Here is a 27,411-nt window from a genome sequence, read left to right as displayed (position 1 = left end):
CATCCGCTCCGCCCGCCCAAAATGACCGGTAGGAGGACCAACCTGTCTTGATCATTGACGTATTAAATCTTTAAATAATCACTACATAGTATAAAATAAAGTCGCTTTCGTTGTTAGTCTGTATGTATGCTTTGATCTTTATAACTGCGCAAAGGTTTTTTTAATGTAGGTAGAAAGTAGAATCAACGAGTGTGAAGCCACAGGCAAAAGCTAGTTTATTTTTAAACGTGATTTTAGGAACGTTTTTTTTTTACTTTATACAGATTACCTAAGTATTTTCTATCGCATTTTTAATTTGTCATAAAAACGATTTTTTTTTATTACAATTAATCGTCCATTCAGTATTTGTAATGGAAATTCTGGTTCCCATTATTTTTTAATTAGTGTTCATAACGAGTAATTAATTAAATATTTTCGTTGATAGTGCTTATTCTCTAATTAATAAGTAGTGCTAACTACTCATTTTCTAGTTTGCGATAATGTTCGTGTTAATAGGGATGGTAACATGATTATAACACAATTTGCAATATTATGTAAGTCTATTTTTTATCCTATGATTATTATAATTTGTATTTGTACTCAAAAATCTAATTTTTGTATTGATTTTAGATACAATGCAAATAATCATCCAGAACTCTATCTGCCTCAATGTAATCGATTTGCCACAAGATGTGTATAAAACTAAAAGACCGAATCAAAACAAAATCTCGTTTAGAGCATCAGACATGGATGCACCACCGCCACAGGAGTCATCGACTGTGTCACCAACTTCATCACCAGCTATGTCGCCAACCACCACACCGAGTCCAATACCACCAAGCAAAGAAAAATCGAATATACGCAGGCGATGGCTATTGAATGAAGCTCCTAAGAAAAAAATACTTGGAAGGTCCTCATATGAAGATGAAAAAGATTATACTTTAAAAAGTAAAATAGCATTGCTGGTGAATCAGACGATGGAAGACGAGCATATAAGAATGCAAGAAATTGAACATATAAAAGTGCAATTCAGAGATCAGAAGCCTTATAGGGCTGGGTTCGTTTTAAGTTTGATAAAGAAGTCAAGAGATGTCCTCAACGAACTGTTTAATGTTGCTGTCAAACACAGGGACGAATGGAAAGCTCTAGAACAGCTCAAGATCTTCGAACTAATCATCCACACGAATCTTGATACAACGGACCTGTTAAGGCAGCTTGTTGATATACATTTAGGTAATTCAACTTCGGCTCTACCGGATCGAAAAAGAATAAAAAAAGTTTAGGTATATTTTAAGGTAATGTGTCTAATACAAATGTCAAACTCCCACAAACTTTTTGAACGATACACAAAATATATGCTAAAGAAAAATCTTAGAGGTTTATTTTATTCACTACTTTTCAAACCAAAAAAAAATCAGTACTACTAAATTAGTTATTATGTTATCGGCTTACTACTCACTCAGCAGCAGTGCGACAATCGTTGCTTTGTGTGTCGCGGAATGCTTCTCATGAATATTAGCATGGCTTGAAACTAGTCGAGTTCCTCGTCAAACAGTTACGTGAGCAAGCCGATAACATAATAATTAAAATATATTTTACCTATAGTCTCTATTAATAAATATATTAAAATAAATTGCCATATAACTAAAATAAACGATCAAGTCACCTCAATCCAAGTACACATCGGTCGGCGACTTGGTCAGTTTCTTTCATCTGGGTAGAATTCGTGGGTAATTGTGGCATTAAACAATAGAACCTCTTACCAACACAAGTTACTCGCATTGTTCCCTCACAAATACTGGCTGCTTGCTGGACGGACGTAAGTTTATGCTTGCATGCATAGACAATAAAAAATCCCGATATTGTTTTCTCTCAAAAACACGACGAAACTTTTTGAACAGCTTCATTTGGATGCGAGGCTTTGTTTGGCCAGCCAGTAGCGGTTTGTCTAAACTTTTGTTTAGAAATTATGTTGATGGCTAAATAGGGCTTTTTGTGTGTATGTAAGTAGGTGGGGAACTTTTTGTAAGTTACGTGGAGTGATTTGTCATATAGGGTGCTTGGTAGTTGTAGTATACAGGGTGTCCCTGAAGTCGACGTCCAACAGGCACCAGATGATCGGCAAGGTTCCAAATGTTATCAGAAAAATATAAAAAAAAATCTAAGTCCTACAGTTTTTAAATTACAGTGACTTATGTGTTATCCACGAAAAAGTACACCCTGTGCCAGTCTTTTGACTCTTGTTGCTACAAATCCTTATTTTTTCGTCTGCAGTCTTCCTTACATTATCCTGAATAGTGCTCCAGTAATATGGAATCATAAATTCTTAGCCAACTGCTTTAGATTGGAAAACATTGTTAGTTTTAGAGGAACCAAATACTCTGAATAAAATTTTCACCTTACTTTAAGTGACTGTACTGAATAAATTATGTATGGCGCTAGTAGTGGCAAATTTCACCAAAGTTGGCGCATTTAATAAGGATTCTAAAATGGTATAGCACTTTGCACATTATTTCTTAAATTCGACACAAAAAAAGATTTTTCAACGAAACTCCGTTTCGATGAATTTATTTGAACTTACCAAAAATTCTTCTAGTGTACTCAAATCATACGTTATAACCTCGTATGCACTAGACAGTACTTTGCACACTATTTGTTATCATCATGTTGAAAATCAGCGAGGATCTCTCAAACAACATTGTCTGTTTACCCGTGATTTCGCTTGCAGCATTCGTCGTCGGCAATATTATCGCTAGAAGAACTGGTGTTGCATCTCGAGCCATCGTAGCTGAGCACTGGCTTTTATGCGCCGTGTTGATTATTTCTTTTTTAAATTTTTTTTTGCTTTACCTGCAATTCCTTGCAACGGTGCAAATAACTCTTTCTCGACAAACTAAAGAATATTTGATGCTTCATCCCGCATTTGATCACAAGGCATGAACACATAACTTAATCGGAGGATTCACCCATTTCTATTTTTTTTAATGGTGATATGACGATTAATTGTGCGTAAGGGCTCATGAGGCACCATACCACTACCGCGTCGATATGCTGTGTACATGAATCTGCCACGTCCGTTCCTTGTGATTTTACTACACATTTGATAACGTGTTTGATGCACTATGAACATCATATTGCAATCATTCAATATTATTTAGTGAAACATGATACACAACATCAGTTCCTCTAGTAAGTCTATTAATATTGCCAACGAAAGCTGCAAGCGAAATCATGAGTAGACAGACAATATTGCTTGACAAGAGATCCTCGCTGATTATCAACATGATGATAACAAATCGCGTGCAAAGTGTTGTCTAGTTCATACGAGGTTGTAACGTATGATTTGAGTACACTAGAATAAATATTAGTAAGTTCAAATAAATTCATCGAAACCGAGTTTCGTTGAAAAATCTTTTTTTGTGTCGAATTTAAGAAATAATGTGCAAAATGCTATACCATTTTAGAATCCTTATTAAATGCGCCAACTTTGGTGAAATTTGCCACTACTAGGGCCATACATAATTTATTCAGTACAGTCACTTAAAGTAAGGTGAAAAATTTATTCAGAGTATTTAGTTCCTCTAAAACTAATAATGTTTTCCAATCTAAAGCAATTGGCTAAGAATTTATGATTCCATATTACTGGAGCACTATTCAGGATAATGTAAGGAAGACTGTAGACGAAAAAATAAAGATTTGTAGCAACAAGAGTCAAAAGACTGGCACAGGGTGTACTTTTTCGTGGATAACACATAAGTTACTGTAATTTAAAAACTGTAGGACTTAGATTTTTTTTTATATTTTTCTGATAACAGTTGGAACCTTGCTGATCATCTAGTGCCCGTTGGACGTCGATTTCAGGGACACCCTGTATACCTAGGTAAAAAGATTTTACGTTATGCTTGACACAACCTAATAAAATTGGAGGTTTTCTAAATGTTCATGTAGTGTAATGAGTATTAGCAATTGATTGTTCAGTAACGATATTTATTAAAATTTTCGAATTCTTCCAATTTGTATGTATACTCAGTAATACCAAATCTAAGTAATGGCTGAAGGATTCTATGGCCACAGTTTAATAAAAGAACAAATCGATAAAATAAAGATTGAATCTATTAAAAAAGTTAAAATATTTCAATCAACAAAGAGCAGATTTTAATTAATTAAATTCATTCAATGCTAAAACATCACTTGCTTTCGAATCATTCTCAGACAAAGCTCAAAGTGTATTATTTTATAGACAAATCGAAACAGAACGGGATTATGTGCTTACATAATGTACTAAGTACTACTTTAAATTGGTCTTTATGATGTAGGGAATAGGGTAGATAATGCGTTGTGTAATTAATGAAGTTAGGCCGTATCAGTATTGAGTGCAAATATAATAGGGGATGGATGGGGGCGTGGCCGTGGCTCAGCGCAAATATAATCAAGGACAGGGGCAACTGTAGAATTACCAGTATTTAAATATTATTCAAATGTTATTTTTTGTAACTTGATTGTCTTTTACTGATTGCAAGGAACCCGTTCCTTTCATTCCTTGGTGGAGGCCTATGTTCAGCACTGGACGTCTTATGGCTGATACGATGATGAAGGAACGGTTATTCGATGACATATAATTTACCTATTGTTTCTTCGTGTATTGCCATTAAGTTTGTTGGACAAAATATCTGATTTTGTAAACTTGAATTTTATCAAAATTTTAAATCGGTTTACATTGTATTCGTAAATCTCTCTTAAATCTTCTAAAAGTTACATCTTTCCAATATTGGCATGAATAGACTATTATTTCACAGCTTATTTATTTTGAGAGGGATATCCAATGACCTTGGATGAGGTGAGAGGGAAAAACCACCCTGTTTCTTCTCCTACTTTGAGCCGGAGCCTCGGTAAACCCGCTGGGTAGTCCGAACCTCCAGATCAGGTAATGGCATCAGTCCTAATGGGCCCCATCTGACATATTCACGCCTACCACATTAATTTATCATCGTCATTTACAACACTACGTTACCATTTCTAATCTAATCAAAGCTAACAAGTATACAGAGACAGCTCAATAATATTAAAATTATATGAATGTCGTCTCCACCGCGCCGCTGTGCACTAATCAACGCGGCTGTACGTCTGTGCTCTCTATCACAATGCTGCTATTACATTTGCTCAATAATTGCCGCCACCCCCACCCCCTCCCACTCACCGCAAGGTTCTACCCCTCACCCCCTTACTAAGTTAGTAATAATCGTGTTAGGTGTTTAGGTTTAGGTTTTGTAGAGTTTTGGGGTATGGCGAAAATTAAGTGGTAGCACTTTCGTCATACCCCTAAATCTCTACATACCTACGTATGTATGTACAGATATAAGGTGGTAAATGTTAAGTTTCCTTTTTTGTACCTAAAGACAGAATAATTAAGATTTGTTTTAGAAGTTTTAATTATTTACACACGTCTCTTAAAAATGTAGTAGGTACCTATCTGTTCAGTATAACGTGCTTATCCGCCAGAAATGTGCTATTTAGTTATGCTACGAAGATGTAATAGTTAATAGCTAGCATCCACAGCAAGATAGCATAGCTACATCTCTGGTGGAAAAGCACCCTAAGAAGATCTACCAATTAACATAGTAAGTAAGTAGTACATGACTAATCATCAAATAGATTTTACTATAGAACAATTAAACAACAAAATAATATAAATTATAACATTGAATTTCAATAAAACTCAATCAACAACCGCAAAATTAAAATCACGAACCACAATACGAAACCACATTGAAAATCGAAATCATATTTAATCACGATACGTATTACTAATTGAATATTTTAATTCATTAGATAACCTTTTGATTACATTAATGAGTGTATTAAACAATTAAAAGGTACTATCACCTGGTTTAGTGGATTTGCGGTTGGAACGGACCGGACATCAATTCATTACAGGATTGAAAAGCTATCCGATTTTGCCGGACCACCTGCTAAAGGTAACTCAATGGGATTAAGCGTTTATTTGAAAACTGACAACGTTTTATGTTTAATCTGTGAATAAGGGAAGCTGCTTTACCTATTAGCTGTTGGAATCTTTTGAAAAACAGTGTCGTGTGCTTGAAAAATATCATGAAGTTGTTGTAGTTAACCGACTGCACCAGAAGAAGGGTTATGTTTTTCGAGGATAAGCAGTCGGGACCCATTCTAGAAAGCCAGCCGTATGTGCCCTCACTAAGTCTTCATAATATTTAGAATGGGTCCCGACTGCTTAAATCTTTCTTGTATTCTTGTTTCAGGGATTTTTCATTTTCATATTATAAAGAAACGCAGTCGGCTTTTTTAGGTTTTAAATTACTTGTTAGTTTATAGATTTAATAACTTTGTAACAATTATCTATTCGTTCTTATCACATTTTTTAAAGTTTGCCGTTGTATTTTTGTTTTTATAACATCACTTTTTAAGTATGTATAACTAACTAGTAACAAGTTAGTAACAAGTATAGTCATATATAAATATAAGATCAATCGGACGTCAGGATACAAATCAAGCTAAATAAATATAACCGTTTAATAATAGGTAATAACGCAATTATACTAAAAAATATCCTAAATTCTATTGAAAAAAATGAAACAAAAAAAGAAAGAAGATAAGTGACAAGAGTTAATGAATATGAAGATAACGCTATGAAAGTGTTTGGTAAAACGTCTGCAAATTAGCAGAGAGTGGCTGCCGATACGAGTAATTACTTCAGACGAGTTCATAAATTAGCTTAGCCAGACTAGCGACACCATAGGGTATGGAGGACATCGGGAATTTCAAGTTTTTTTTATGGAGTAGGGGGAAAACGAACAGACGTGTCACCATATGGTAAGCGTTCAGCGCCGCCCATGGACACCTGCAACACCAGAGGAGTCGCAGATGCGTTGAATTAATTGAATAGGTAATATAATTAATTGTTTCGATAATGCATGTTGTTAGTAGAAAGAAAATGGTCGTGTGGTCTGTAACTGTTGCAAGATTACTCTGAGTATAGAATACTCAACCACTACTACAAAGTAGGAAAACAGATGTAGGTATAGATCTCCTGTAATCCATATGCTTACATAAAATCGAGACTTTTTATTACCTTGCAATGAACCACTTTTCAAATTTGTATATTATATCTTTCGTGTGACATACTAAATTAATTATTATGTTTTTCGGCTTACTCACGTAATTAATTGACGAGGAACTCGACTAGTTTCAAGCTGTACAAGAGCCTCATATTCATGAGCAGCATTTCGCGTCATACGACGCGGTGACTGTCGCGCTGCTATACTTTGAAATGATCACAGTATTTGACATGTGAAGGGAACAAAGATGCGTAGATCTATATTTTATAAATAGCATTTTATTCACGACATTTTGTAACTATTCTTAATTATTATGTTATCGGCTTACTCATGTAACTGTTTAACGAGGAACTCGACTAGTTTCAAGCCATGCTAGAGGTTCATAGTGAGTATGCCAATAACAATAAAATAAATAGTATATCTCACGGAAGTTATAATAAAATTGTAACTATTTATTTATTGACATGAATATGAATTATGCACATGAATGTGTACAAAGGTGGACTTAATGCCGTTGGCATTTTATACCAAACCAAACTAGTTTTGTATTACTAAATTATTTTTTACAAAGAAAGTCCAAACACATCCAGAATCCATGGCCACCATAGTCCCCTCGTACCTATCTTTGATGGTGACCGCTACGACGAGCTTTAATTAAAGGATTGCCCGTTTTTCCACGCGTCCGGCGCGGACACGGCCCGGACCGGAGAGCAGGCCAATGTTGCCACTGACGAATTTTACGAAAAGTCGCAAATTTAAAGATTTACGGGGAACTGAATTTTAGGGCTGCAAAACATTTTAGTGAAGTTTCTTTGGTGGAAAACTAATTTGTGTATCTATAGTTACCTGTACATGGTAATTATTCATTTATTAATCAATGTTTCTATAAACATGCTGAATTATTATTTCTTTATACGACAAAATTAAGTTTTAAGTCAAGTCACAAGTTGTCCAATTATTCAGTGCCTCTCAAATATTTTAGTTATTGGAAGCAACCGGTCGTTATATTTCATATCCCATAAGAACCAGTCAAATATACAACTCATTATTTAAAAAAAATAATTGTCAAATAACATCTCCCAATAGAAAATAAAATATCTCCAAATGATCCTCGTGTTTTATACCGCATAGGTAAATACGGAACGTGTATCGAATGCGTACGAATACGAACCCTGCGCCGGCCGTGGGGGTATAATTATCCAGATCAAATGGACTTCACCCGGATTCGGTTAGTCTGAGGTGTGCCACAGAAACGTCAGCTTTTTTCGGACCTTTTGCTCCGGCCCGTCAAATGAATGTGAAGCCGACGTTACACGGATTTTATTTCGACCGAGTAAATGAATGATGGAAAGCTAAGTCAAAAGAAAAATCAAATCAGACAACTTTTTGGTGTAAGTAAAATGTAATTACTATTATTTATTTTTATATTTATTTATCAAAGCAATTACAATGAAAATACAACGGCAACTTATAAAAAAAGCCGACTAGTTTCGACGTGAAGCGGAGTGCATAACCGAACCAGTGAAACAAGTAATTAATGAACGAAACAAAAAGCAGAACCCTTTTGTGTGTTATCTTCCCGGCGAATATTCCTCGTTATTGTGCGCTCTTTAACAAACTGCATTCGAAATTAAAATTTTTCATTCTGCGCCCTCCCCCGGGTCCTCTCTCCTCTGGCTCCGTCCTTACAGGAGCGAGATCACTTTTGATTATATTCCCTCCCACCGCAACGTAATTGGGATATTTTGTTGGAACAACAATGGCTTGCACATTCATTCGTTTTAGGTATTATAATTTTTTTCCCATTCTTCTCAAGTCTGTACAATTGTACGTCTACGTATCTTTCATTTGGGTAATATCTTTTATTATTGTGCATTTGTGGGGCTCGGTATGACTCATACAATTATTTGTGGTCGTTTAAGTTATCTTGTGATTGCGTCTGACCTCTGGTTTGTGAGCCAAACAACAGGTCGCATCGATACAACCGGATTTTGAGACTTATCTTTTAACTATCTATACAGATATATTCGTAGTTATATGTGTGTGATGTAGCAGGTAGCAGGGTTAAAAGGACAACAAAACGAAGCATATTTTTCGCTTCTTCACCTTTTCCCGTCTAAATGGTACTTTCAATCTTTTAGAGGAATTAGTGGCGGTGGTGAGGAGTGACAATGTGGCAGGCAGAGGTGCAGGGTGTCGTCGGCGCGGCAATGCGTGACGTCATCAACTAATGCACTACACGTAGACATTGTCGCAGGTAAGCTCGCCGCCACAAGATACGAACATAGACGCTTAGGTAAACTGGAGATGACTTTAATTGCTAATACCTGTCTGTTACAGAATAAACTTTACTATATTACCGTACTCAAATGAGTAATCTTTTAAAACGCTCATGATGTTCTCAAAAATAATATAGGTACTTACAGTAAGTAAGTAGGTACTGAAGGACGTAGGATATTAGGCACCTTTTTCTTTAAGGGCAAAATCATCCAATGATTTCTCCCGCCATGGGCGAGGCGAATGTCAGACTCAGACTGACTAAAAACCATTCCGTGTCTACTCCTACTTCTCAAACCGAACCCCGGTAACCCGCTAGGCAGTCCGCAGCTCCGGATATTAGGCACATAGAACCAAACACTGAACACAATCCCACGCTCTGTTTCTATCAAATTTTGCTAAAGAAACTGAAGAATTAATTTTTAAATATCAGAAAACTTCTTTCGATGACTACGCGATATTCATCAACGACCAATCCCAGTTTTTTACCATTTCCATTATCTCTAGCTCCATGTACAGAGGTGCAAGACTGATTACTTCGAGGTATACAGCACGCACCTCACTAATTAACGGAGTCACACCGGTGACAATGAGGAGGGGTTATAATAGGTATACTATACAGTATACATGCTACTGAGAAATTACGCTGAACAAGAAACTTTCATAATATGAGACATGTTCATTAACAACTGGTACAGCGGTGGGTAAGGTATAAGGGTGACTTTGATTGTGAAAATCCTAAACTTTAAGTGAAAGTAGTTCTGTCTTGGAGATGGTTACAGCTGTAGTATTACCTTCTACATAATTCATCACATACTAAGAATACTGTGTTTATAAGACAAGAAAATGTTTTCAACAACTGATGCTTAGCAGTTTGGAAAGAAGACCAATTATATGAATTACCTGATATTTCATTCAACGGGGATTATGACTCGCTACATTTGCTGCGTGTGATGATAGAAATAAAAAGCTTTATGGAAAATTCATCTTTGTATCATCCACATTTTAATGTACCACTTACTGAGCGCATATACACCTTTTTACTTATAATATCATTGGGCAGGGCCGATTCGTTATGGTCACAATCCATTATCACATTATAGCATCTCCTCGTTGTGCTTGGTTCATGGTACAAACCCGTAACTTTTGTATGATTATTAGAATTACATAAAAAATAACTGTAACATTAAGGTAAACAATAAAGATGTTATTAAAATATGTAAGCTAAAATAACATATAATTTACAAATCCCATTTCGAAATACAGACGAGGCTGGAAAGAATGGCGCCTATTCAAATTCAACAAATGAAATATTACGTAAATTAATTCCTTTGTGCGTTTGTCTGTAGGTGGGCGTGGGTACCTACTTATTTAAACCGTTTTCCCGGGACCGGACTTTTCATCGGATCTCCCGTCCCCACTCCACCGTGGCTTCTATAAAATTATATGGAAACAAACAATTTGTACGCGCCAGACGTCATTCTCAAAGTTTTTTTGTTTCTACTTTAATATAATCTACAGCCATACTTAGATTCATTTAATGGTTACTTAACGCAGTCTTTAGCAACTGTTTTCGATACTAAATCGATATTACGGAATAGTTTAAATAATCATTAATTATTTCTTTGAATGTGGCAGTTAGTTGTTGTAGAGATTTTAGTAAGATTTGAAACTTATTTCGGTTCTCAGATAAGTTAAAGTTGGTAAATAAACTAAATTCTTACTTCATTAATCACATTATGATGGTTTAACTTAGCTCTTTTCTCTGAAAAACTGAGCTTATTCTTCTTAAACTTTACCTTCTATCAGGTACTAGGTTTCAAAGCATCCTATAATTCTACCATAATTCAATAACATTAACCGAACTTACACAAAATAAACGTCCATAATATTCACGTAGATACAGGCAAACGTTGAACATCGCTGCCGTACGAATGCGCACTCTGTAAAAATTACAAAATGAAAATTGCGGCCCGGCGCCGTTGAATACATTAATATCGAATATTGAATACATTATATAAAAATATTGAATGAGTACAAACGTTGAAACGAGAACCGAATGGAAATCAGCAAAAAAATACCCGAGAGGTTTCATTTGAAACGCGATATTCGAATTTTACATTAATATCATACTTGCCTATTAATAAATCCATTCTTTTGCTTTTTCATCAAGTTTTTGGATTTATTAACGAGCTGTTTTGGTAAATAAAATATATGTTTTTGTTAGTTACCTTATTATTTATGTACTAAATTGTAGATGTCTAACTATAGTTTTTATGATGCTTGTAATTCTTTCCATTAAAGGAAATGATTAATCTAAATATTAGCACAAACATAAGTCTTCTTGTTAGAAGAATTGGTAAGCACTTTAAGTTAATTGTAGATTAACACTATTACCATTAGTGTCTAGATCAAGTAACGCTTACTTAGATAGGTGTCCAAACGAAACGCTACAGCCGTAGTACGCTCGTAGTAAGCATTGCGTAGTTCGTAGCAACGAATTCACATCATCAATCTCGTAGACGTGCAAACCGGACACGCATTTTAATTACGGTATAGACTTTGCAAACGCTTTCCGTGCTGCCGACTTGCCCCAGTTGACTTGACAGTAGGTTTGCACGCCTACGAAATTATTAGTAGTAAACGCTGCTACGTGCTACAAACTACGCGCTACGAATTAGGGCCGTAGCATTTCATCCAACCTCAAGTTTTTGACTGCCATTAGAAAACTGTTAAAGGCAAATCCTCCGCTAACGCCGGTCACGGACGACTACCACGGTGTTTAATATATATAAAAAAAAATACTCGATTACATTAAAACTACCTGATCAAAATTGAACTAAATTGGGCATAGACACAACTAACACACATAACATCTCAATAATACAAGCGAAGCTAGTTGACAATATAATCACATATTAGTAGGTACGTACATCAATCCAGTGACTCCATTGTTATATTGCATCTGTGCACGATCAGTAATCAACTTTGCTCGCGAGTGTACGCCGCACTGAGTACTATAGGTAGGTAGTGTACAGTCGGTGGCAGTAATAGCGGCCACGCCCAGCCGCCGACAATGCGCCGAGCAATCAATTTGCGTATTCAATCATCTCTCTGTACACTTGATTGAAATATGAAAACCTTAATTGAGATGCCGTGCTCGTATCGAAATATGGTAGCGTTTGTTCGTTTACTTTATTTTTGTGTAGATAGATTGTTTGTATGTTGGCTTGTTAATGGTATCTTTGTCAGTTTTCTTGATTGTATTTAGTAGTAACACTTTGAAAATACATATTTGAGTTTTTAAAGTTTTATTGCCTGAGAATAATGTCGTAATCGTACTTCTTCTCACACGTTCTGTAAACTTGTCACGACATAAGTGACACTGGCTTGCTTTAATTATGCTAACAGACATGTCCACAGTTCTCCAGCGGCTTGAAGGGTTAAATAACGATGATATACCTATCACCTTATGACGTTATTACTCCCACCACACTTTAAACAAAAAAAAAATACAACAATACAACATCACCAATCAAAAATTAATCATCTTAATAATATCGAACACGAACAAACAACAAAGCATCGCAATCTGTACTCACGGCCCAATCAATCAGATAACTGCACTCAACAAGTCATAAAAGCGATGGAATTAAAATGAATTCAGAGATGTGATTAAAAATAACACACCGCCCCTATAATAGGCCGATTACATGAGCGGGTTCCGTACAGCGGGAAAGAGTGCAATCACATTAGCGGGTGAACCCTAAAATTTTAATCTGCGCCACAATGCCGGCAATCGCTGATTGCAACCGGCGCGCATATGCATAGTCTTTGGGGATCGCTTAGCGTACACTGCGGGAGCGAGTTATGTGCACACCCGCGTGTTATTTTTACAGATATACGTAGATTGGTACATGGTGCTTTTTGCAGGTGAATAAATTTTGATTAGATTGGTTTGATTTGAGTTTGTTTTATTAACTTAATATGAATTATATTATGTTTTTTTTTTAATGTTAAAGTGTTATTGTTACAATGAAACAGAAATCTTCTAATAATATAATCATACAGGGCTTCTCATTTACAATAATAAAATGTAATAACGAAAAACATCAACTTATTTCAATTATTTCAACACAAAAAGCTATTACACTTAAATATTTCAACTTTTCACCCTTGTCAAAAGGCTATTACATAACTATCAGTGCCCTATTATCTTTGTCCCCAAGTGTACGCACGCGACCGGCAAGGGACGAATTGTTTTCATATTAATAGCATGTCGAGAGGTGTACCAACAATGGGCCAACCCTAGGCCAAACATGTTGTTTATAACCATTTGATTACTTGCTAAACTTTGTGCAAATGTCTTCATAGTGAATGATGATTTATGTGTCATTTTTGTGATGAATTTAAAGGGTTTTATTGGGTAAATTCGTTTATTGGATTATTAAGCGTATTATTGAATCGTCTTATCGTGATTCTAAGACGATCTGTCGCAAATACGTGTAATTTCAAATTGCCTTTACATGGCAATCAACGAATTATGAAACATTGTTTTATTAACTATCATTATACTCGCGTATTATTAATACGGAGTAAAGGTCTACAAATTTCGAGTTACAGAGGAACTCTTCATCATGTCACAGAGGGGATGTTTTACATTGTTATACTATAACAATATAATTATTTAATCTATAAAAAGTGACTTGAATCTCATTTAAATGAAATAAACTACAGGCATGTAGTGTTGTAACAACTAATTAAAACAAAAACAAAATTAATCAGCCAACAGTAATGAGCAACATCAACTCAAAGGCGTAACTCGCAAACGCAAACTGATTTACGAGCGCGCTTACTTACGTACTTACGTAGGTAGGCGCAGGTACACAGGGCTTCACATCATGCTAAACAGAACCAGTTTATCTTGGTCTAGCTTTACATGACCTTTCCGTACATCCAACGGTCAGTTTAAACTGGATTTGCATAGCTTGAAGTGTAACCAGGTATACAGTCAGGTGCGGCTGTCGAGGTAGGTTTGTTCGCCCCCTCCTCCCCGTCCCCCCTCCCCTAGCACTAGCTGCACTACAGACTAGAGAACTGTTTCGTCGCGTCAGAAAATTAATTCCTCTACATAATCAGGAGTTCCGTCGCTCGCGCCGCCCCACACCGCGCCGCGGCGCGTAGCTTCACTTCGAAATATTATTGAAAATATCGACGCTGACTGTACGCTACTTGTGCTTAAAGTTTGGTGTTTTATTTAGTTTTGTTGTGTTATTTTCGTTGTGTGGATTGTTAAAGTATGTTTTTGTTAATTTGTTGAGAGTAGGTTAGTTAATAATTAAGTACTTCATATCCAAATGTTAAATTGTTCTTGTATTCCAATAGTTAAAGTAGAATATTTTCAAAGTTCGGGAAATTATGATTTCTTTTCTGTGATACAATTTTTGATTGAATACGTTGTAACCGTCGTCTAGTTATCTTGACACATTGTATTCGCAATGTCTTATGTACATTTTATTGTACCCAAAAAATGTAATGTAACTTACTTTTCGTACAACACAACACGTTTTTACAAACACTTACAGAATTTACAAATACTTATTAACGACCAAAAATCCCAATTTTCAATCCGAATCGAACCTCAAACACGCATCCAGGTGAGTCTCAAGCCGTAGTGACAGATGTTTTACCAAAGACAAAAAGGCTGAACGTCATAATTAAAAAAATCTCGTGCCTGCAAAGAAAGAGGGGTAGTGGCGTGAAAGCAAGACGGATGGGGTGCCACAGAAGGGCTCGCAAAGACAATGTCCCGCTTTGGACGCGAAGCTTAATCATAAATATATCAACTGGAGACACTGTTAGGCCTTGTACACACGTTCGGTGTTAGATTTGTATAATAAATTCGTATATTTGGGTTAACTGTTATTTAGTCATAGTTTCGATTATAGAAATCAGTCTCTGTAGCAGGTCTTGTAAATTATTAATGGACACAAACAATAATGTGCTTAATACCTAACTCATTTATATTTGTAACTAATGTAATTTCAGTTTTCAGCATGAAAAGCTTATATAAAAATTAAGTACCTGTTTTAAATTAATTATCTCATAGCTACCTTAAGCTGTGCGAGTACGATTTGGCATCCAACATTTAGCAGGCAAGTTAAAGATTTAAAGAGTGTTCTGCCTGACCTCTGCATGTTTTACTTTTGGTTATTTCATTCATTAACACATTGAACGTCGTGGTGGTCACTACTGGTCACCGGTGACCGGCGCTAGCGGAGGATTTCCTTCAGCAGATTTTTGTTGACAGACAAAGACTTATAACTGGTGCACGAATAAACTAATTTAATGAGAAAAATCCTTTTTAATTTAAGAAAAATCCTTTTTAGTCATCCATTTTAATTTTAAGAAAAAAAAAAATTACCCGCCGTCCTGCACTCAGCTCTATAACAACGAAGGAAGCATGCATGAGTGTATGAAAGTTAAAAGGGGTGTTAAGACAAAACGGATGAGCTTGGACAAAGGAAGGAAGCGACTCTCTTCTAGTATTAAAGCTTTTGATATCACCATTTGTAAGCAATGGGATACCTAACATATTTTGATTAATGAATGTTTCTGTGACGTCATACTTATGTCGTCTATGACGTACAACCCTTCCACTCTATTGTCTTTTGTTTGTTTTAGATTTTTTTTCTTTAAGTTAAAGTTAGGGCCTTTATTATGATGATTCTGGTATGGAACCCTTTGTTTGACAAAAATTATTAAAATTATCTGTTCAATTCGTCTTATAAACTCCACATAAAATTTTCTCTTAATAACAAGTCATACTTGTTTGATGACAAATAGTGCAAGTTTTGATATTGTATTTTGTCTAAAATAATGAGGCACAAGACTGCTGTACTCTACTGCCTTGTTATTCTAAGCCGGCTACATCTAACGCAAATCCTGAATATCTCTTTCTGAATTTGTAATTAAAAGAGTTTATAACATTTCTGATAAGTCAGCTAGATACTCGTCGTTTTATAAAATTTCTTAAACTTATTCATCGTAGTTTTGCTACATGTTTCTTAAATATAAATAACTGGGTGTTTTTTTTTAAGCGGGAAAATCATTTTTTTTTTTTTTTTACATTTAATGGGTCGACGTTTGACCGCTATCTCACCTGATGGTAAGTGATGATGCGGACTACGGTGGAGCACGTCTGCCCATAAGCAACCTATTCACTCGGGCCTTGAAGACACCCAGGTTATACCCATCAGGAAACACAGACTCCGGCAAGGAGTTCCACTCCCTAGCAGTTCGCACAAGGAAGATTGAAGCGAAGCGCTTCGTGCGAGTTGGTGGGATATCTACCATGAAGCGGTGACGCCTCGCCGATTGTCTTGTGGTTCGATGTTGAAAAGGACTAGGGGGAATCAAGTTGTGCAATTCCCCCGCACACTCTCCGAAATGTATCCGGTAAAAAACGGAAAGGCTTGCGACCTTGCGCCTGTGTTCAAGGCTTTGAAGCCGGGCCTCCACAAGCGCATCATCGTTGATGAGCTTCTTGGCACGCCTTTCAATGTGTTCGATGCACTGACTTCTCCTCCTTGAGCGAGGTGAGAGGGAGAGTCAATCTCTGAATGATTAAAAACTGTACGCAGCAAATTACTAAGTGTATTACTTAAGTTTACTCTAGGAAAAGATTAGCTTTCAACTCATACTAATTAGTTCTAATTACCTACATATCACTACCGTACCGGTCAATATCAAACCTACCAATACATCAAACTAGATTCAAACACAACTATTGACGACAGGACACACAATGCATCACACACACGCACACATACACATAATACACAACACACAAACACACACACATAGGCAGGGACATTACGGCAACCACGGTCGTCATCTAATTACCGATGTAGTTAATCAACTATCCGGCTAGGGTTGAAAGCGTATTAATTAGACCAGTGTGCATGCTGCGCGGACGGCCGCATTGTCTCGGCTCTGCTTGCAAATAAGTAAACACTGTTAGCGACTGCTGTAGGGCTGCCAGGTAACTTTTCATGAGTAAATAGTAGATTAGGGAATTAATTAATATCTTTTTCGATTCAGGTGACTGTTTGACGAGACAATCGATTAGTTTCAAACCGTAATAGAAGGTCATATTCATGAGCAGCAATCAGCATCTTTGCTCATAAGCATGCTTGCAAATGTCTCACAGAAGTTATAAATACAGTTTAAGGATTTGTTGATTATCATGTTTAATTTGTCGAACGAAAGATAAACATAATAAGTATCTTGTATATTCATAAGTTTTGATTATAGATCGATATTGCTGTTGTTGTCTGATGATTCTGTTGTAGCAAAGACGTGTTCATTTTTTTAAATAAGAACATAAACTTGCAGTAAGTATTAGGTATCAAATAACAAAGATTTAGTTTATATGATAGATGTTATGATTAAATAATGCAAATGGAAAGAAGCAAACCCTAATACTAATAATAATCTTCAGTAAATTGTAGATTTCGGTTGGGTTTAAGCACCAATAAGAATTAAAAAATAAGAAACAAAAACAAACTAAGATATTCAAGTAGAACAAATGATGTACTACCAAAATCGGCCACAGAGTGGACAGGGTCTAACTTTAAATGATTCTGGTAATGTAGCAGTAATTATCCGTGGTAGTGTCACCAACCCTACGTCGAAGCTAAGGGAGCGTTCCCACTGGTTTGCGCCTCGCTTATAAATGCTATTTTAACGCGGAAAAAAAGATTAATTAACTAATTGAGCCGTCGGACCGCCCCGTGTTCTTTTTTAACCTTTTTTCATGCGACTAATTACGATGATTGCTGGATATGATGCGATGCCATGTATGAACGTTTTATATCTCGTTTTGGTGTACGAAGTTAAGTTGGAGTTGACGATTGTTTTTGTTTTATTTCGTGGAAGGAAACGGTATATTACAACTATGTTAATGTGATACTTATAATTATTATTTATTTACTTTATTACCAAGTTTTAACGAACTTTGGTACAAAAATCTCTTAGGTGTTAAATCATATTTAAAATAACGTCAGCGTTCCATACAATAGTCTATAAAAAGCTCTAAGTTGACACAAATACAACAGAAACCTCACTGAGTATATAAATAAAAACGAACATAATTAAAAAAATAATAAACACGTATCTCTGAGGGCATTGTAAATTACTGAGTACGAAATACCCGCAACATGGTAAGAGACAATATGGCTCGAATGTTTAATTAGCGCATTGCAGGCTCCACGGGGACGGGGGACGGGGGACAGGGGAGGGGGTAAGGGGGTGCGGGAGGTGTTATTCATTAAAATGTTTGCGGAAACTCGTTTAGCGCCGCTGCGGGAGGACGCGCCACCCGCCCGCCTTGCGCTAGGGCTGGTTAGCGCGGTAATTAGGTCCTTCAACTTGTATTTAGGAACTGACTTCAAAAAGAATGGTACTTAGTATCTTCATATGTGAATTCCTGTAAGAAAATTTTTCCAGTAAAACAAATCTCAACTTCTTTATTATGTCGAACATTGAAACAAAAGTATATAAGTATGTAAGTACATATATGTCCTTTTGACTTGGTCTACATGGTTGTCTGTAGCGCCGCAGCTTTAGTAGTAGAACGATGCCTGATCCGGAGCTGCAGACTATCTAGCGGGATTTACCGAGGATCCGGATCGAAGGGCAGAAATAGGAACTTTAATTATTGTAGTTTTTTAATCGACAGCCTAGCTCTTTCGTCATGAAGTCAAGTTCAATTTTTTAAGAGGATAAAATCATCCAATGGCTTCTCCCGCTTTGGACTAGAACGGCGAGAGGAAGTGTCAGACTCTTACTGACTAAAAACCACCCCGTTCCTACTCCTGCTTTTCGAGCCGGAGCCCCGGTAAACCCGCTAGATAGACCGCAGCTCCGGATCAGGCATCAGCCCTACTGGGCCCCATCTGTGGTGGTCTGATGGCTCTTTGAGGCGCGCGCGGAACAGAAGACAGACAGATCCTGGTGGGGACATTCTAAAATTTAGAATTTGTAACTTATACTATTAAAATAGTATATTAGTTAATGACATTATGAGTGACAGCCCTAGTGTTGCTCGGGTGCGACGGGCGGGAACGTTCATTTACTTCTCGTAATCGTTGCTTCCGCTATCTACAACCCACTTAGTAGACTTAATTTACCTACAAACAGCTTGCTTTACATTAATCTTTATATGTATCTAACTAATCTACATTACACTATTGAAGGTTTTCTATGTAAGGTTTGGCACAGAGTACTTTAATGGTTGTATTTTGCAGGCATTTTGTTGTATTTTTAAATGTGGGCCGGCTCGACCAGCGTGCCACGGCCTCATAAAAAACAGACGTGACACAACGCTTGCGTTGTGTGAGTGAGGTTAACCGGAGGCCCAATTACCTTAATTCCCAATCTTCTCAATTTCCGATTTCCCAATAGATATACAATTCTTAACCCATAAAAGGCCGACAACGCACTCGTACCGCCTCTGGTATTTCGGGTTGTCGGTGGACATAGACGGCGTCAATTGCTTAACATCAGGTGATCCGTCTGCTCGTTTACCGGCTTATAGCATAAAAAAGGCATGGAGGTATATAATCAAGTAAAAGAAATGCATCAATGAGATTTGTTATTGCACATGTGTATGTGACAATTTGTCTTAACTCATCCTTTATGCTAGTGAAATAGGAAAAAGAGTATTCTTATTAATTACCTAGGCACAACGCAGAACTTAATGAGACATAAGTAGAAGACACTAAGAAGTACCTACTACGAGCATGTACTTATGTTGATTTTTTGTCTGTATTTTTTTTAAATGTTCTTTTAAAAGTCTTAGTTGTAAGTAGATGCTATATTTGTATGATTTGATTTGAGAAGTAATTAAATATTCTCTAGCACACTGATAGTCGCCGACCCGGAGCGGAACGAAAGTAGGAACGGGGTGTCTTTTAGTCAGTAAGAGTCTGACACTCCCTCTCGCGTCGCCCAAAGCAGGAGAAGACATTGGATGATTTAATACCCTCAAAAATGACAGTGATAGTGTACTAAGCTACGATACATTTTGTTCAATAAAAATAGCCATCTAGACATGTCCTCAAGAAAAAATTAAATAAACATAAATTCAAATAAAAATTTTAATGACGTAGATTTCGATACAAAACAAATATATGTAAACAGCGTAACATAAAGACTAAAAGTGCCATGAAACTCTTGTTACAGAATTCGCTACGAATACGACATCTTATTGCCAAAAAAGTCTTAATTCGATTACAAAATAGTCAAGATATTAATAGGTACTCTATTTTTATAATAATTATCGTAATCTGAGAAAACCAAGATTTTTAGTTAATGTAGTAACTAAAAATCACAGTTTACTCACGCAAATTAATTGAGAAAAGCTCTACTAGTTTCGAGTCACAGAGGGACTCTTCATCATGATATTACTACTACAGAGTATTATGATTGGTTAGATTTGGTTACTATGATTTGGTTAGTTAGTGATAGTATATGTATTAGTAAGTTTTAAAACTATTACCAGCCGCTAAGAAATGGACTGACATTAATGTCGTACATTTCAGTGATCGACTCTGTTACTGAAAGCGTCTGCGAAGCATGGATTCTTGCAACCATTATAACGTTTACGTGCAGCAGCCGACGTGTGATGTTGATAGGGCGCAGTATCTTTACACATTCGTCTTTATAACTTAAAAAACTGTTCTTATCGTAGTTTCGAGTTCTGTTGTGTAATTTTAGAATTTAGCTAAACCATCATCCATGTTGAAAACGTGGAAATGATTGCAGTTCGGTGTTTGAAACAGAATGGAAGGAGTCATAGTTTCCATTATTCATCTACAGTCAAAAACTACATTTAATATTTTTCTTTTATATATATCACTTGTGGCCTAAAGTCGTCTATTTTTCTAAGTAAACATGACCGGTTTAAACAAATTTGACTTGAATCGAGCAATAACTCCAACGTCTAAACTTAACAGTAACAATTACAATCACACAAACACAGACCATCGCGAAATATAAATTAGCAGTTGCTTAAAAAAATGTGAATAAGAAGCATTAAGTATATCTTTATTTAAGGCAAGTATTTTTAGCCGTAATCAGCCAACTAATCAGCAGTTTAAAAAGCCCTCGTTCACCGTATTAAATATTTCATTAACAGCTCCGCGGCAAAGGTGATAGCACTTATACACCATTTATATTTACAGATATGCTATAACTTAATCTACACCTATTAAATACAACCCCCATTACGCTTTCCTATTGGTTGGAATTTTCAACCCCTGCGTCAATCCGCCAATCGCGTGCGATCATTCTGTAGCGAGGGGGTGGAGTCAGGGTGGTTTTCATGACGAGATTTTCGCGAAATCAAACAGTAGTGCTCGGGAGATCTCGGATGAGACTTCTTTAACTCATCTCAAGTTTAGTGCGGACGGTCGGAGACGAGAAGTTTGAAACTTTATGTTTGTGCTTATATTTTATTTAAATCAGAATAAACTTCTGTATTAGTTCTAATAGACGATGTAAATAACAGTAAAAACACAGTGAACTATAAAATAAAACTAATTTGAAAGTTAAAAAAATGAGTAAAGATACTAAAACTCAAACCAGCGCTTACACAAATCAAATGAAGCGGAAGAACTTTTACAGCGTAGCAAACGACCTTGATTAAGACATTGGTGAAAAACTAAATCATTTTAATTCAACTATACATATTAAGAAGAATAAATTAATAGAGTACAAGACTCCAGAAAACTCCAAATTAAAAATGGCTGGTCCTTACTTATCTCCCTTACCAGGAGATCTATTAACGGAGTACATGTTTGGGAGACGTCGTCAGCGACGGAACCGCACGACGTTCACACCGCAGCAGCTCAGCGAACTGGAGTCCCTGTTCCAGAAGACTCATTACCCTGACGTCTTCTTGAGGGAGGAGGTGGCACTCAGGATCAGCCTGTCTGAAGCTAGAGTTCAAGTAGGTGATAGCTTCTATTGTAGCTATGGAATTAATTGTCGTTTGCGGTACCGAACTGATAAGAAAATAGTCTTCAGCTTTTTATTAGGTGGGCAATGTATCTACTAGTAACTCATTTGGTGTGCATAAGGGGTTGATCTCCTACCAATCAGCTGATCGGGTTTGCTTGTATGTCTCACAATAGTATTTGTAGTTGTAATCCGTGATTTTCCTGACCTAGAGTTTCGCCGTCTGTTTCCTGAATTTCGATTGAAGAAGGCCATTAGTTTCTTTGTGTAGTTACACACAGGTTATACTAAGACTTACAGTATAAAACTTCTATTTAAAAGGACGGTGTCTAAAATATTAGATCAGATTGAATTGATTCGATCAATCAGGTCAAGTCACACGCAAACTTGACTAACAGTAAATTTATTGTTAACCAATATACGAGGAAATTGTGGTAAATAAAGCAAAGGGGGTCCATAGTCTTACAGAGGACTGTGATGTACCTATATTATCGTGTTGATTATAATCAATGTGATTGCCTTACTTAATGGAGATTTTAAATAGTTGCTTTATTAATTTCACTAGAAACCATCTCATGCCACCTAATGAATTAGTTCCAAAGTAACCATAGGTACACTTCTTTTTTACACGGCATTTTTCATTTCATTACATGTAATGCTTAAAATTGATAAATAAATCAATAAATTGACATTTAGTACTTAGTACGCATAACTACGTTGTAATTATATGGATTTTATAGTTCTACTTATTCCAGCCACAAAGTAGGTAATCTCACATAACGGCATACGATAATCTTTTTGTTTTTATGGTCTATCTATTCTCAGAGGTTTGTTATAGGTACTACCTACCTATGACAGTCTACAGCTGGATCCCTTCCTACCTATGGGTTTATCATAATTCTCACCCTTTGTAGGAGATCTTAGTTTAATAGGGTCTGGATTATAAGAGAGTGCCGCTAATTAGTCTTCGTCAAATGTGTATTTCTTTAGCTGACTCAAGAGAAGAGGAGTGCTGATAAATTATACTCTGCCGTCGCTACGTCTGCAAAATTATAATAATATCTAACTAAAGATTTTATATCGAAAACAATTGCAAAGAAATGGGTTATGTAACCATTAAATGACGTTAAGACATTATTTAGCTGTTCCGATCATTGAAAATTCGCATTCCGGCATTTCAGCAAAATTTTCGATTACTTTAACATTTTATAAGCCTTTAGAATCAATGTCGACAAGTGTTTGAGAAAATTTTACTTAATTTTGTTCTGGAAAAATTCATTTCATAGAATTTTTATGGCAGGTGTCATAGGATATGGATAGTCAGTATCTTCAAAATAGGAATAACTTTACAGAACATTATTTTAATAAACTATCTGCCAGTTGCAATCGTGTAAAGAACTACGTTATTAATCTAGTCAGAAATTTAAGTGTGGGAGAGCCTTGCTTCGGCACAAATGGGCCGGTTCGACCGAAGTGATACCACTGCCTCGCGGAAAGCGGCGTGAAACAACGCTGGCCTTGTGTTTCGTTGTGTATGTGAGGTTACCAGAGGCCCAATTGTCCCCTTCCCAATCTTTCCAATCCCCAATTCCCCAACAACCCTTAAATTGCTACCCGCAACGCGGCTTGTAATGCCTCTGTTGTTTCGGGTGTCCATGGGCGGCGGCGATTGCTTACCATAATCAGGTGAACCGTCTGGTCGTTTACCGGCTTATACTAAAACATGTAAAACAATTCTGATAATTTGGAATTCGCAAATTTTCCTACTTTGGTACATGAGATTGCTGGAACAGGCCTTTAGTGTTGCATAACATTTAGTAAAAGCATTTCAGCTGCAAGGGACATTAATTAAATATTATAATAGTAACTTTATTACAATTAATTTATTTAATCGATTAGGTTTGTTGAGAAAGTATCGATCAATTCATTTGATTACTTACCGACTAACCTTTGCGAGGCGCGAGGGGGAACGCAAAGGATTCCAAATTCAAAATTGACAAATTAAAGAACACAGCGGCTGGGGTTGCCGCTTTTTTGTTCTCACTTTCAAAAAAGATTTGGACGCATTTCGGTTTGAATTTACGTTTAAAATACTTGAATTATTAAAAAGTTATAATATTAAAAGTGAAGACATTGTGTTTGTAGCTTCAATAGTGCTTAGTGATGATATTCGTTTAGAATTTTAACTCTTCTATAAACCATGTACGATGTGAAATTGAAAAAAACGGCAAAATATTTCGCAAATAGCGTAAGACTGGGATAGCGAACTGGTGTCTATTTTGCAAAAAAAACTAAATACATTACACATGCATATCTACACTTCATGTAAAATTGATAGAAAACGACAACTATATCTTGGAAACAAAAGAAGGTTTAGTTAACAATTGTATTTTTGCATTCATACTTGAAACATAGTTGTCAGCCCTTATTACACCGGTAGGAAGAGTAAGGGGTGAGTAATCGTAACACGACTGTCAAGCAATAAAATATTAATTAAAGTAACTAAAATATGTTAGCAGATAGACACTGACTCAGAGACGACGGGAACACATCGTGTTTGTAGCTTCCATAGTGCTATTCGTTTAGAATTTTAACTCTTCTGTAAACCATGAGTAGGTATGTAGATGAATTATTTAACAATGTTGTCTTTTGAGTTATCGATTATTTAAAGTTCTAATCAGAATAAAAGACAAGGTTGTCGTTAGAATTAGTATAATAAGAAACTATTTTCAATATTTTAACGATGCTTCAATACAGAGGTGTTACTGAGACCAAATTTGCGCCGCCCATGGATACCCGGAACACGAGAATCGTTAAAATACGTTGCCGGCCTTTTGGGGATACGTTAAGAATTTAAAGGTTGTTAAATCGGGGTTTGGGACGATTAGGGAAGCTTCAGGTAATTGGGCCTCCGAGCCTTGCCACACAACAAAACCAACGTAAGCTTGTTTCACGTCGGTTTTTTTGTAAAGCTATATCACTCTGGTCGAGCCAGCCCATAACGTTCGAAGGATGGCTTTACTATTTCTATTTTTATTGCATCGTATTATTGTAAGTGATAAGCTTTCTTTATTTTCTTCTCTTCTCTATAAATATGTATTCTATTTAAGGTATGGTTTCAAAACCGCCGTGCGAAGTGGCGGAAGCAGGCACGCTTGCAGCTGCTGCAGGATGCGTGGCGGATGAGGTGCCTCGGACTGGGGTCACCACCTTTGCCACTATCAGGTGAAAATAACGAAGATATTTTTCTTTTTGATATTTGAACTGATCAGGCTAGGTTTTGGATTCACTGATTGTGTTAGTTATCTACTCGTATATTGAAGTTTATTTTGTCGTTGGCCGTTTTAGAATTTAGTAATGTACATTCTGTATATTCTGTTGATATTATATAACGATTGGCTGTCGAAACTTATCTACCTACATTGGTTTACTAGACCTTTCATTTGCATTTCTCATGCATTGGAATATTTTGGATCAAGAATTAATCATAATGATACGACATCCCTTAGTGTGATGCGTTAAGTAAGTATATGGCAAAATTTGAACATGTCCTTATTGCAGGTCACGGCAAACCAGACTCCTCACCAGAAGCTTCAGAGTCACCCAACGACAAGGACTCCCATGAGCCTCCAGGAGTCAATGAGAACCGCGAGCTGAAGTCACCCCGTCAGGACCCATACCTTCATAACACTAATATGGAACAACTCCAGACAGTCAACCCTAACGTTCACGAGCTTCCACCGATGCCGTATAATGAAGAAGGAAGAATGATGCAGCAGCCTTTTACCTTCCCACCAATGATGATGCCTCAGCCGATAGAACCAGAAATAGTACCAACTGACTTGAGGGTGATGTCGAAGCCAAATCCTTGTCCATGTGGCACTTCAGTTGACGAACCACAGAACCTCGCGTATCGTCAACAAAGTCAAGACAAGGAAAGCGATAGTGACACGGATACAGAAATAGATCTTACGTCTCACTCTAAAGATGATGATATAAGGGAATCTGAAAGGTTGGCTAATAGAATTGCTACCAGCATCTTCCGAAGTGACACAGTGCTACATGACATGATGCCTAACGATCTCAGTTTAGCTACTAAGAATAATGATAGAGTTAGGAGTAACGTCTCAATCTAATTGGGCAGCCATTTTGATTTACGTTTTGAATTTCGAATAGCAGAATGTAGTTTCGTTTTAAGAAGTATTTAAACTTGAGTTGGTAGATCCGAATATCTGAAGTTTAGTTTGCCAAAAATATTGGATTCATATGGACTTTAGTTTGAGTTTTTAAAAAGTGATCTGTTTTATATGAATTGTGATTTTATTTCTAGTCAATGTTTATACTAAGCTGTAATTTTATTTGTAGACAATATTTAAATTAGAACTTGTGTAAGTAGATAATGTAAATTAACAATTAATATAGAGAAGATGTTTAAATACTCAACATTTTAAGTATTGCAATGTTCATTAAGTTATTTAACCAAAACTCGACACAATAAAAGTATGTGCTCATGTGAGATTTGTTATCGTCCTGAATTCTGCAATTCAGTAATTTGACTATGGTTATTCGAGGCAAGATATGCACAGCAGTCACGCTTTTAGATCATTGGACCATTAACCTTTCGTATGAAATACAACAATAGAAAATACATTGTGTCTCGCGTGGATCGGCGTTCCGGCACTCGACGGGTTAAGGATGATTTTTCACCAGAGATGTGCTATGCTACATTGCCGTGGATGCGTTTGGATTCCACCAATCATATTCATTGGTACACATAGCTTAGCACTGGTGGAAACGGACTCTTTTTTATGAAAAAGATGCGTGCTATGCGTGTGTGCTATGGATGGCTTCCCTACTATCGATACATCGCATACTCGAGCTGCGCATATACCTCGCATAGCTACATAGCATATCTCTGGTAGAAAAGGTCACATAGTTAAAACAGGCTTAGTTCATTACATCTTCGTATCAAATTGCTACATAGCACATCGCACCTGGGAAAGCACCTTGAGACAGGCTTTTCGTCAAATTATTACGTCAG

At 36.5% G+C, this 27,411-nt stretch overlaps 2 protein-coding genes across 2 annotated transcripts; both read left to right on the top strand.

Moving 5' to 3' along the window:
• The first annotated feature begins 366 nt into the window (after nucleotides 1–366).
• On the top strand, nucleotides 367–1,336 carry LOC118272922 (uncharacterized). The gene is made up of 2 exons (XM_035589650.2): nucleotides 367–533; nucleotides 610–1,336. Exons 1-2 carry the CDS (start codon nucleotides 506–508, stop codon nucleotides 1,260–1,262), a joined length of 681 nt encoding a protein of 226 aa, XP_035445543.2. The 5' UTR covers nucleotides 367–505; the 3' UTR covers nucleotides 1,263–1,336.
• Nucleotides 1,337–21,776: 20,440 nt separating this feature from the next.
• LOC118272657 (retinal homeobox protein Rx-A) lies at nucleotides 21,777–27,291 on the top strand. Its single transcript, XM_035589287.2, has 3 exons — nucleotides 21,777–22,362; nucleotides 25,481–25,595; nucleotides 25,932–27,291. Exons 1-3 carry the CDS (start codon nucleotides 22,156–22,158, stop codon nucleotides 26,504–26,506), a joined length of 897 nt encoding a protein of 298 aa, XP_035445180.2. The 5' UTR covers nucleotides 21,777–22,155; the 3' UTR covers nucleotides 26,507–27,291.
• Nucleotides 27,292–27,411: the final 120 nt, after the last annotated feature.

Source organism: Spodoptera frugiperda, chromosome 4 (genome assembly GCF_023101765.2).
Source record: "Spodoptera frugiperda isolate SF20-4 chromosome 4, AGI-APGP_CSIRO_Sfru_2.0, whole genome shotgun sequence".
In the NCBI taxonomy this organism is placed as follows: Eukaryota; Metazoa; Arthropoda; class Insecta; order Lepidoptera; family Noctuidae; genus Spodoptera; species Spodoptera frugiperda.
This window is presented reverse-complemented; position numbering and strand designations above follow the sequence as displayed.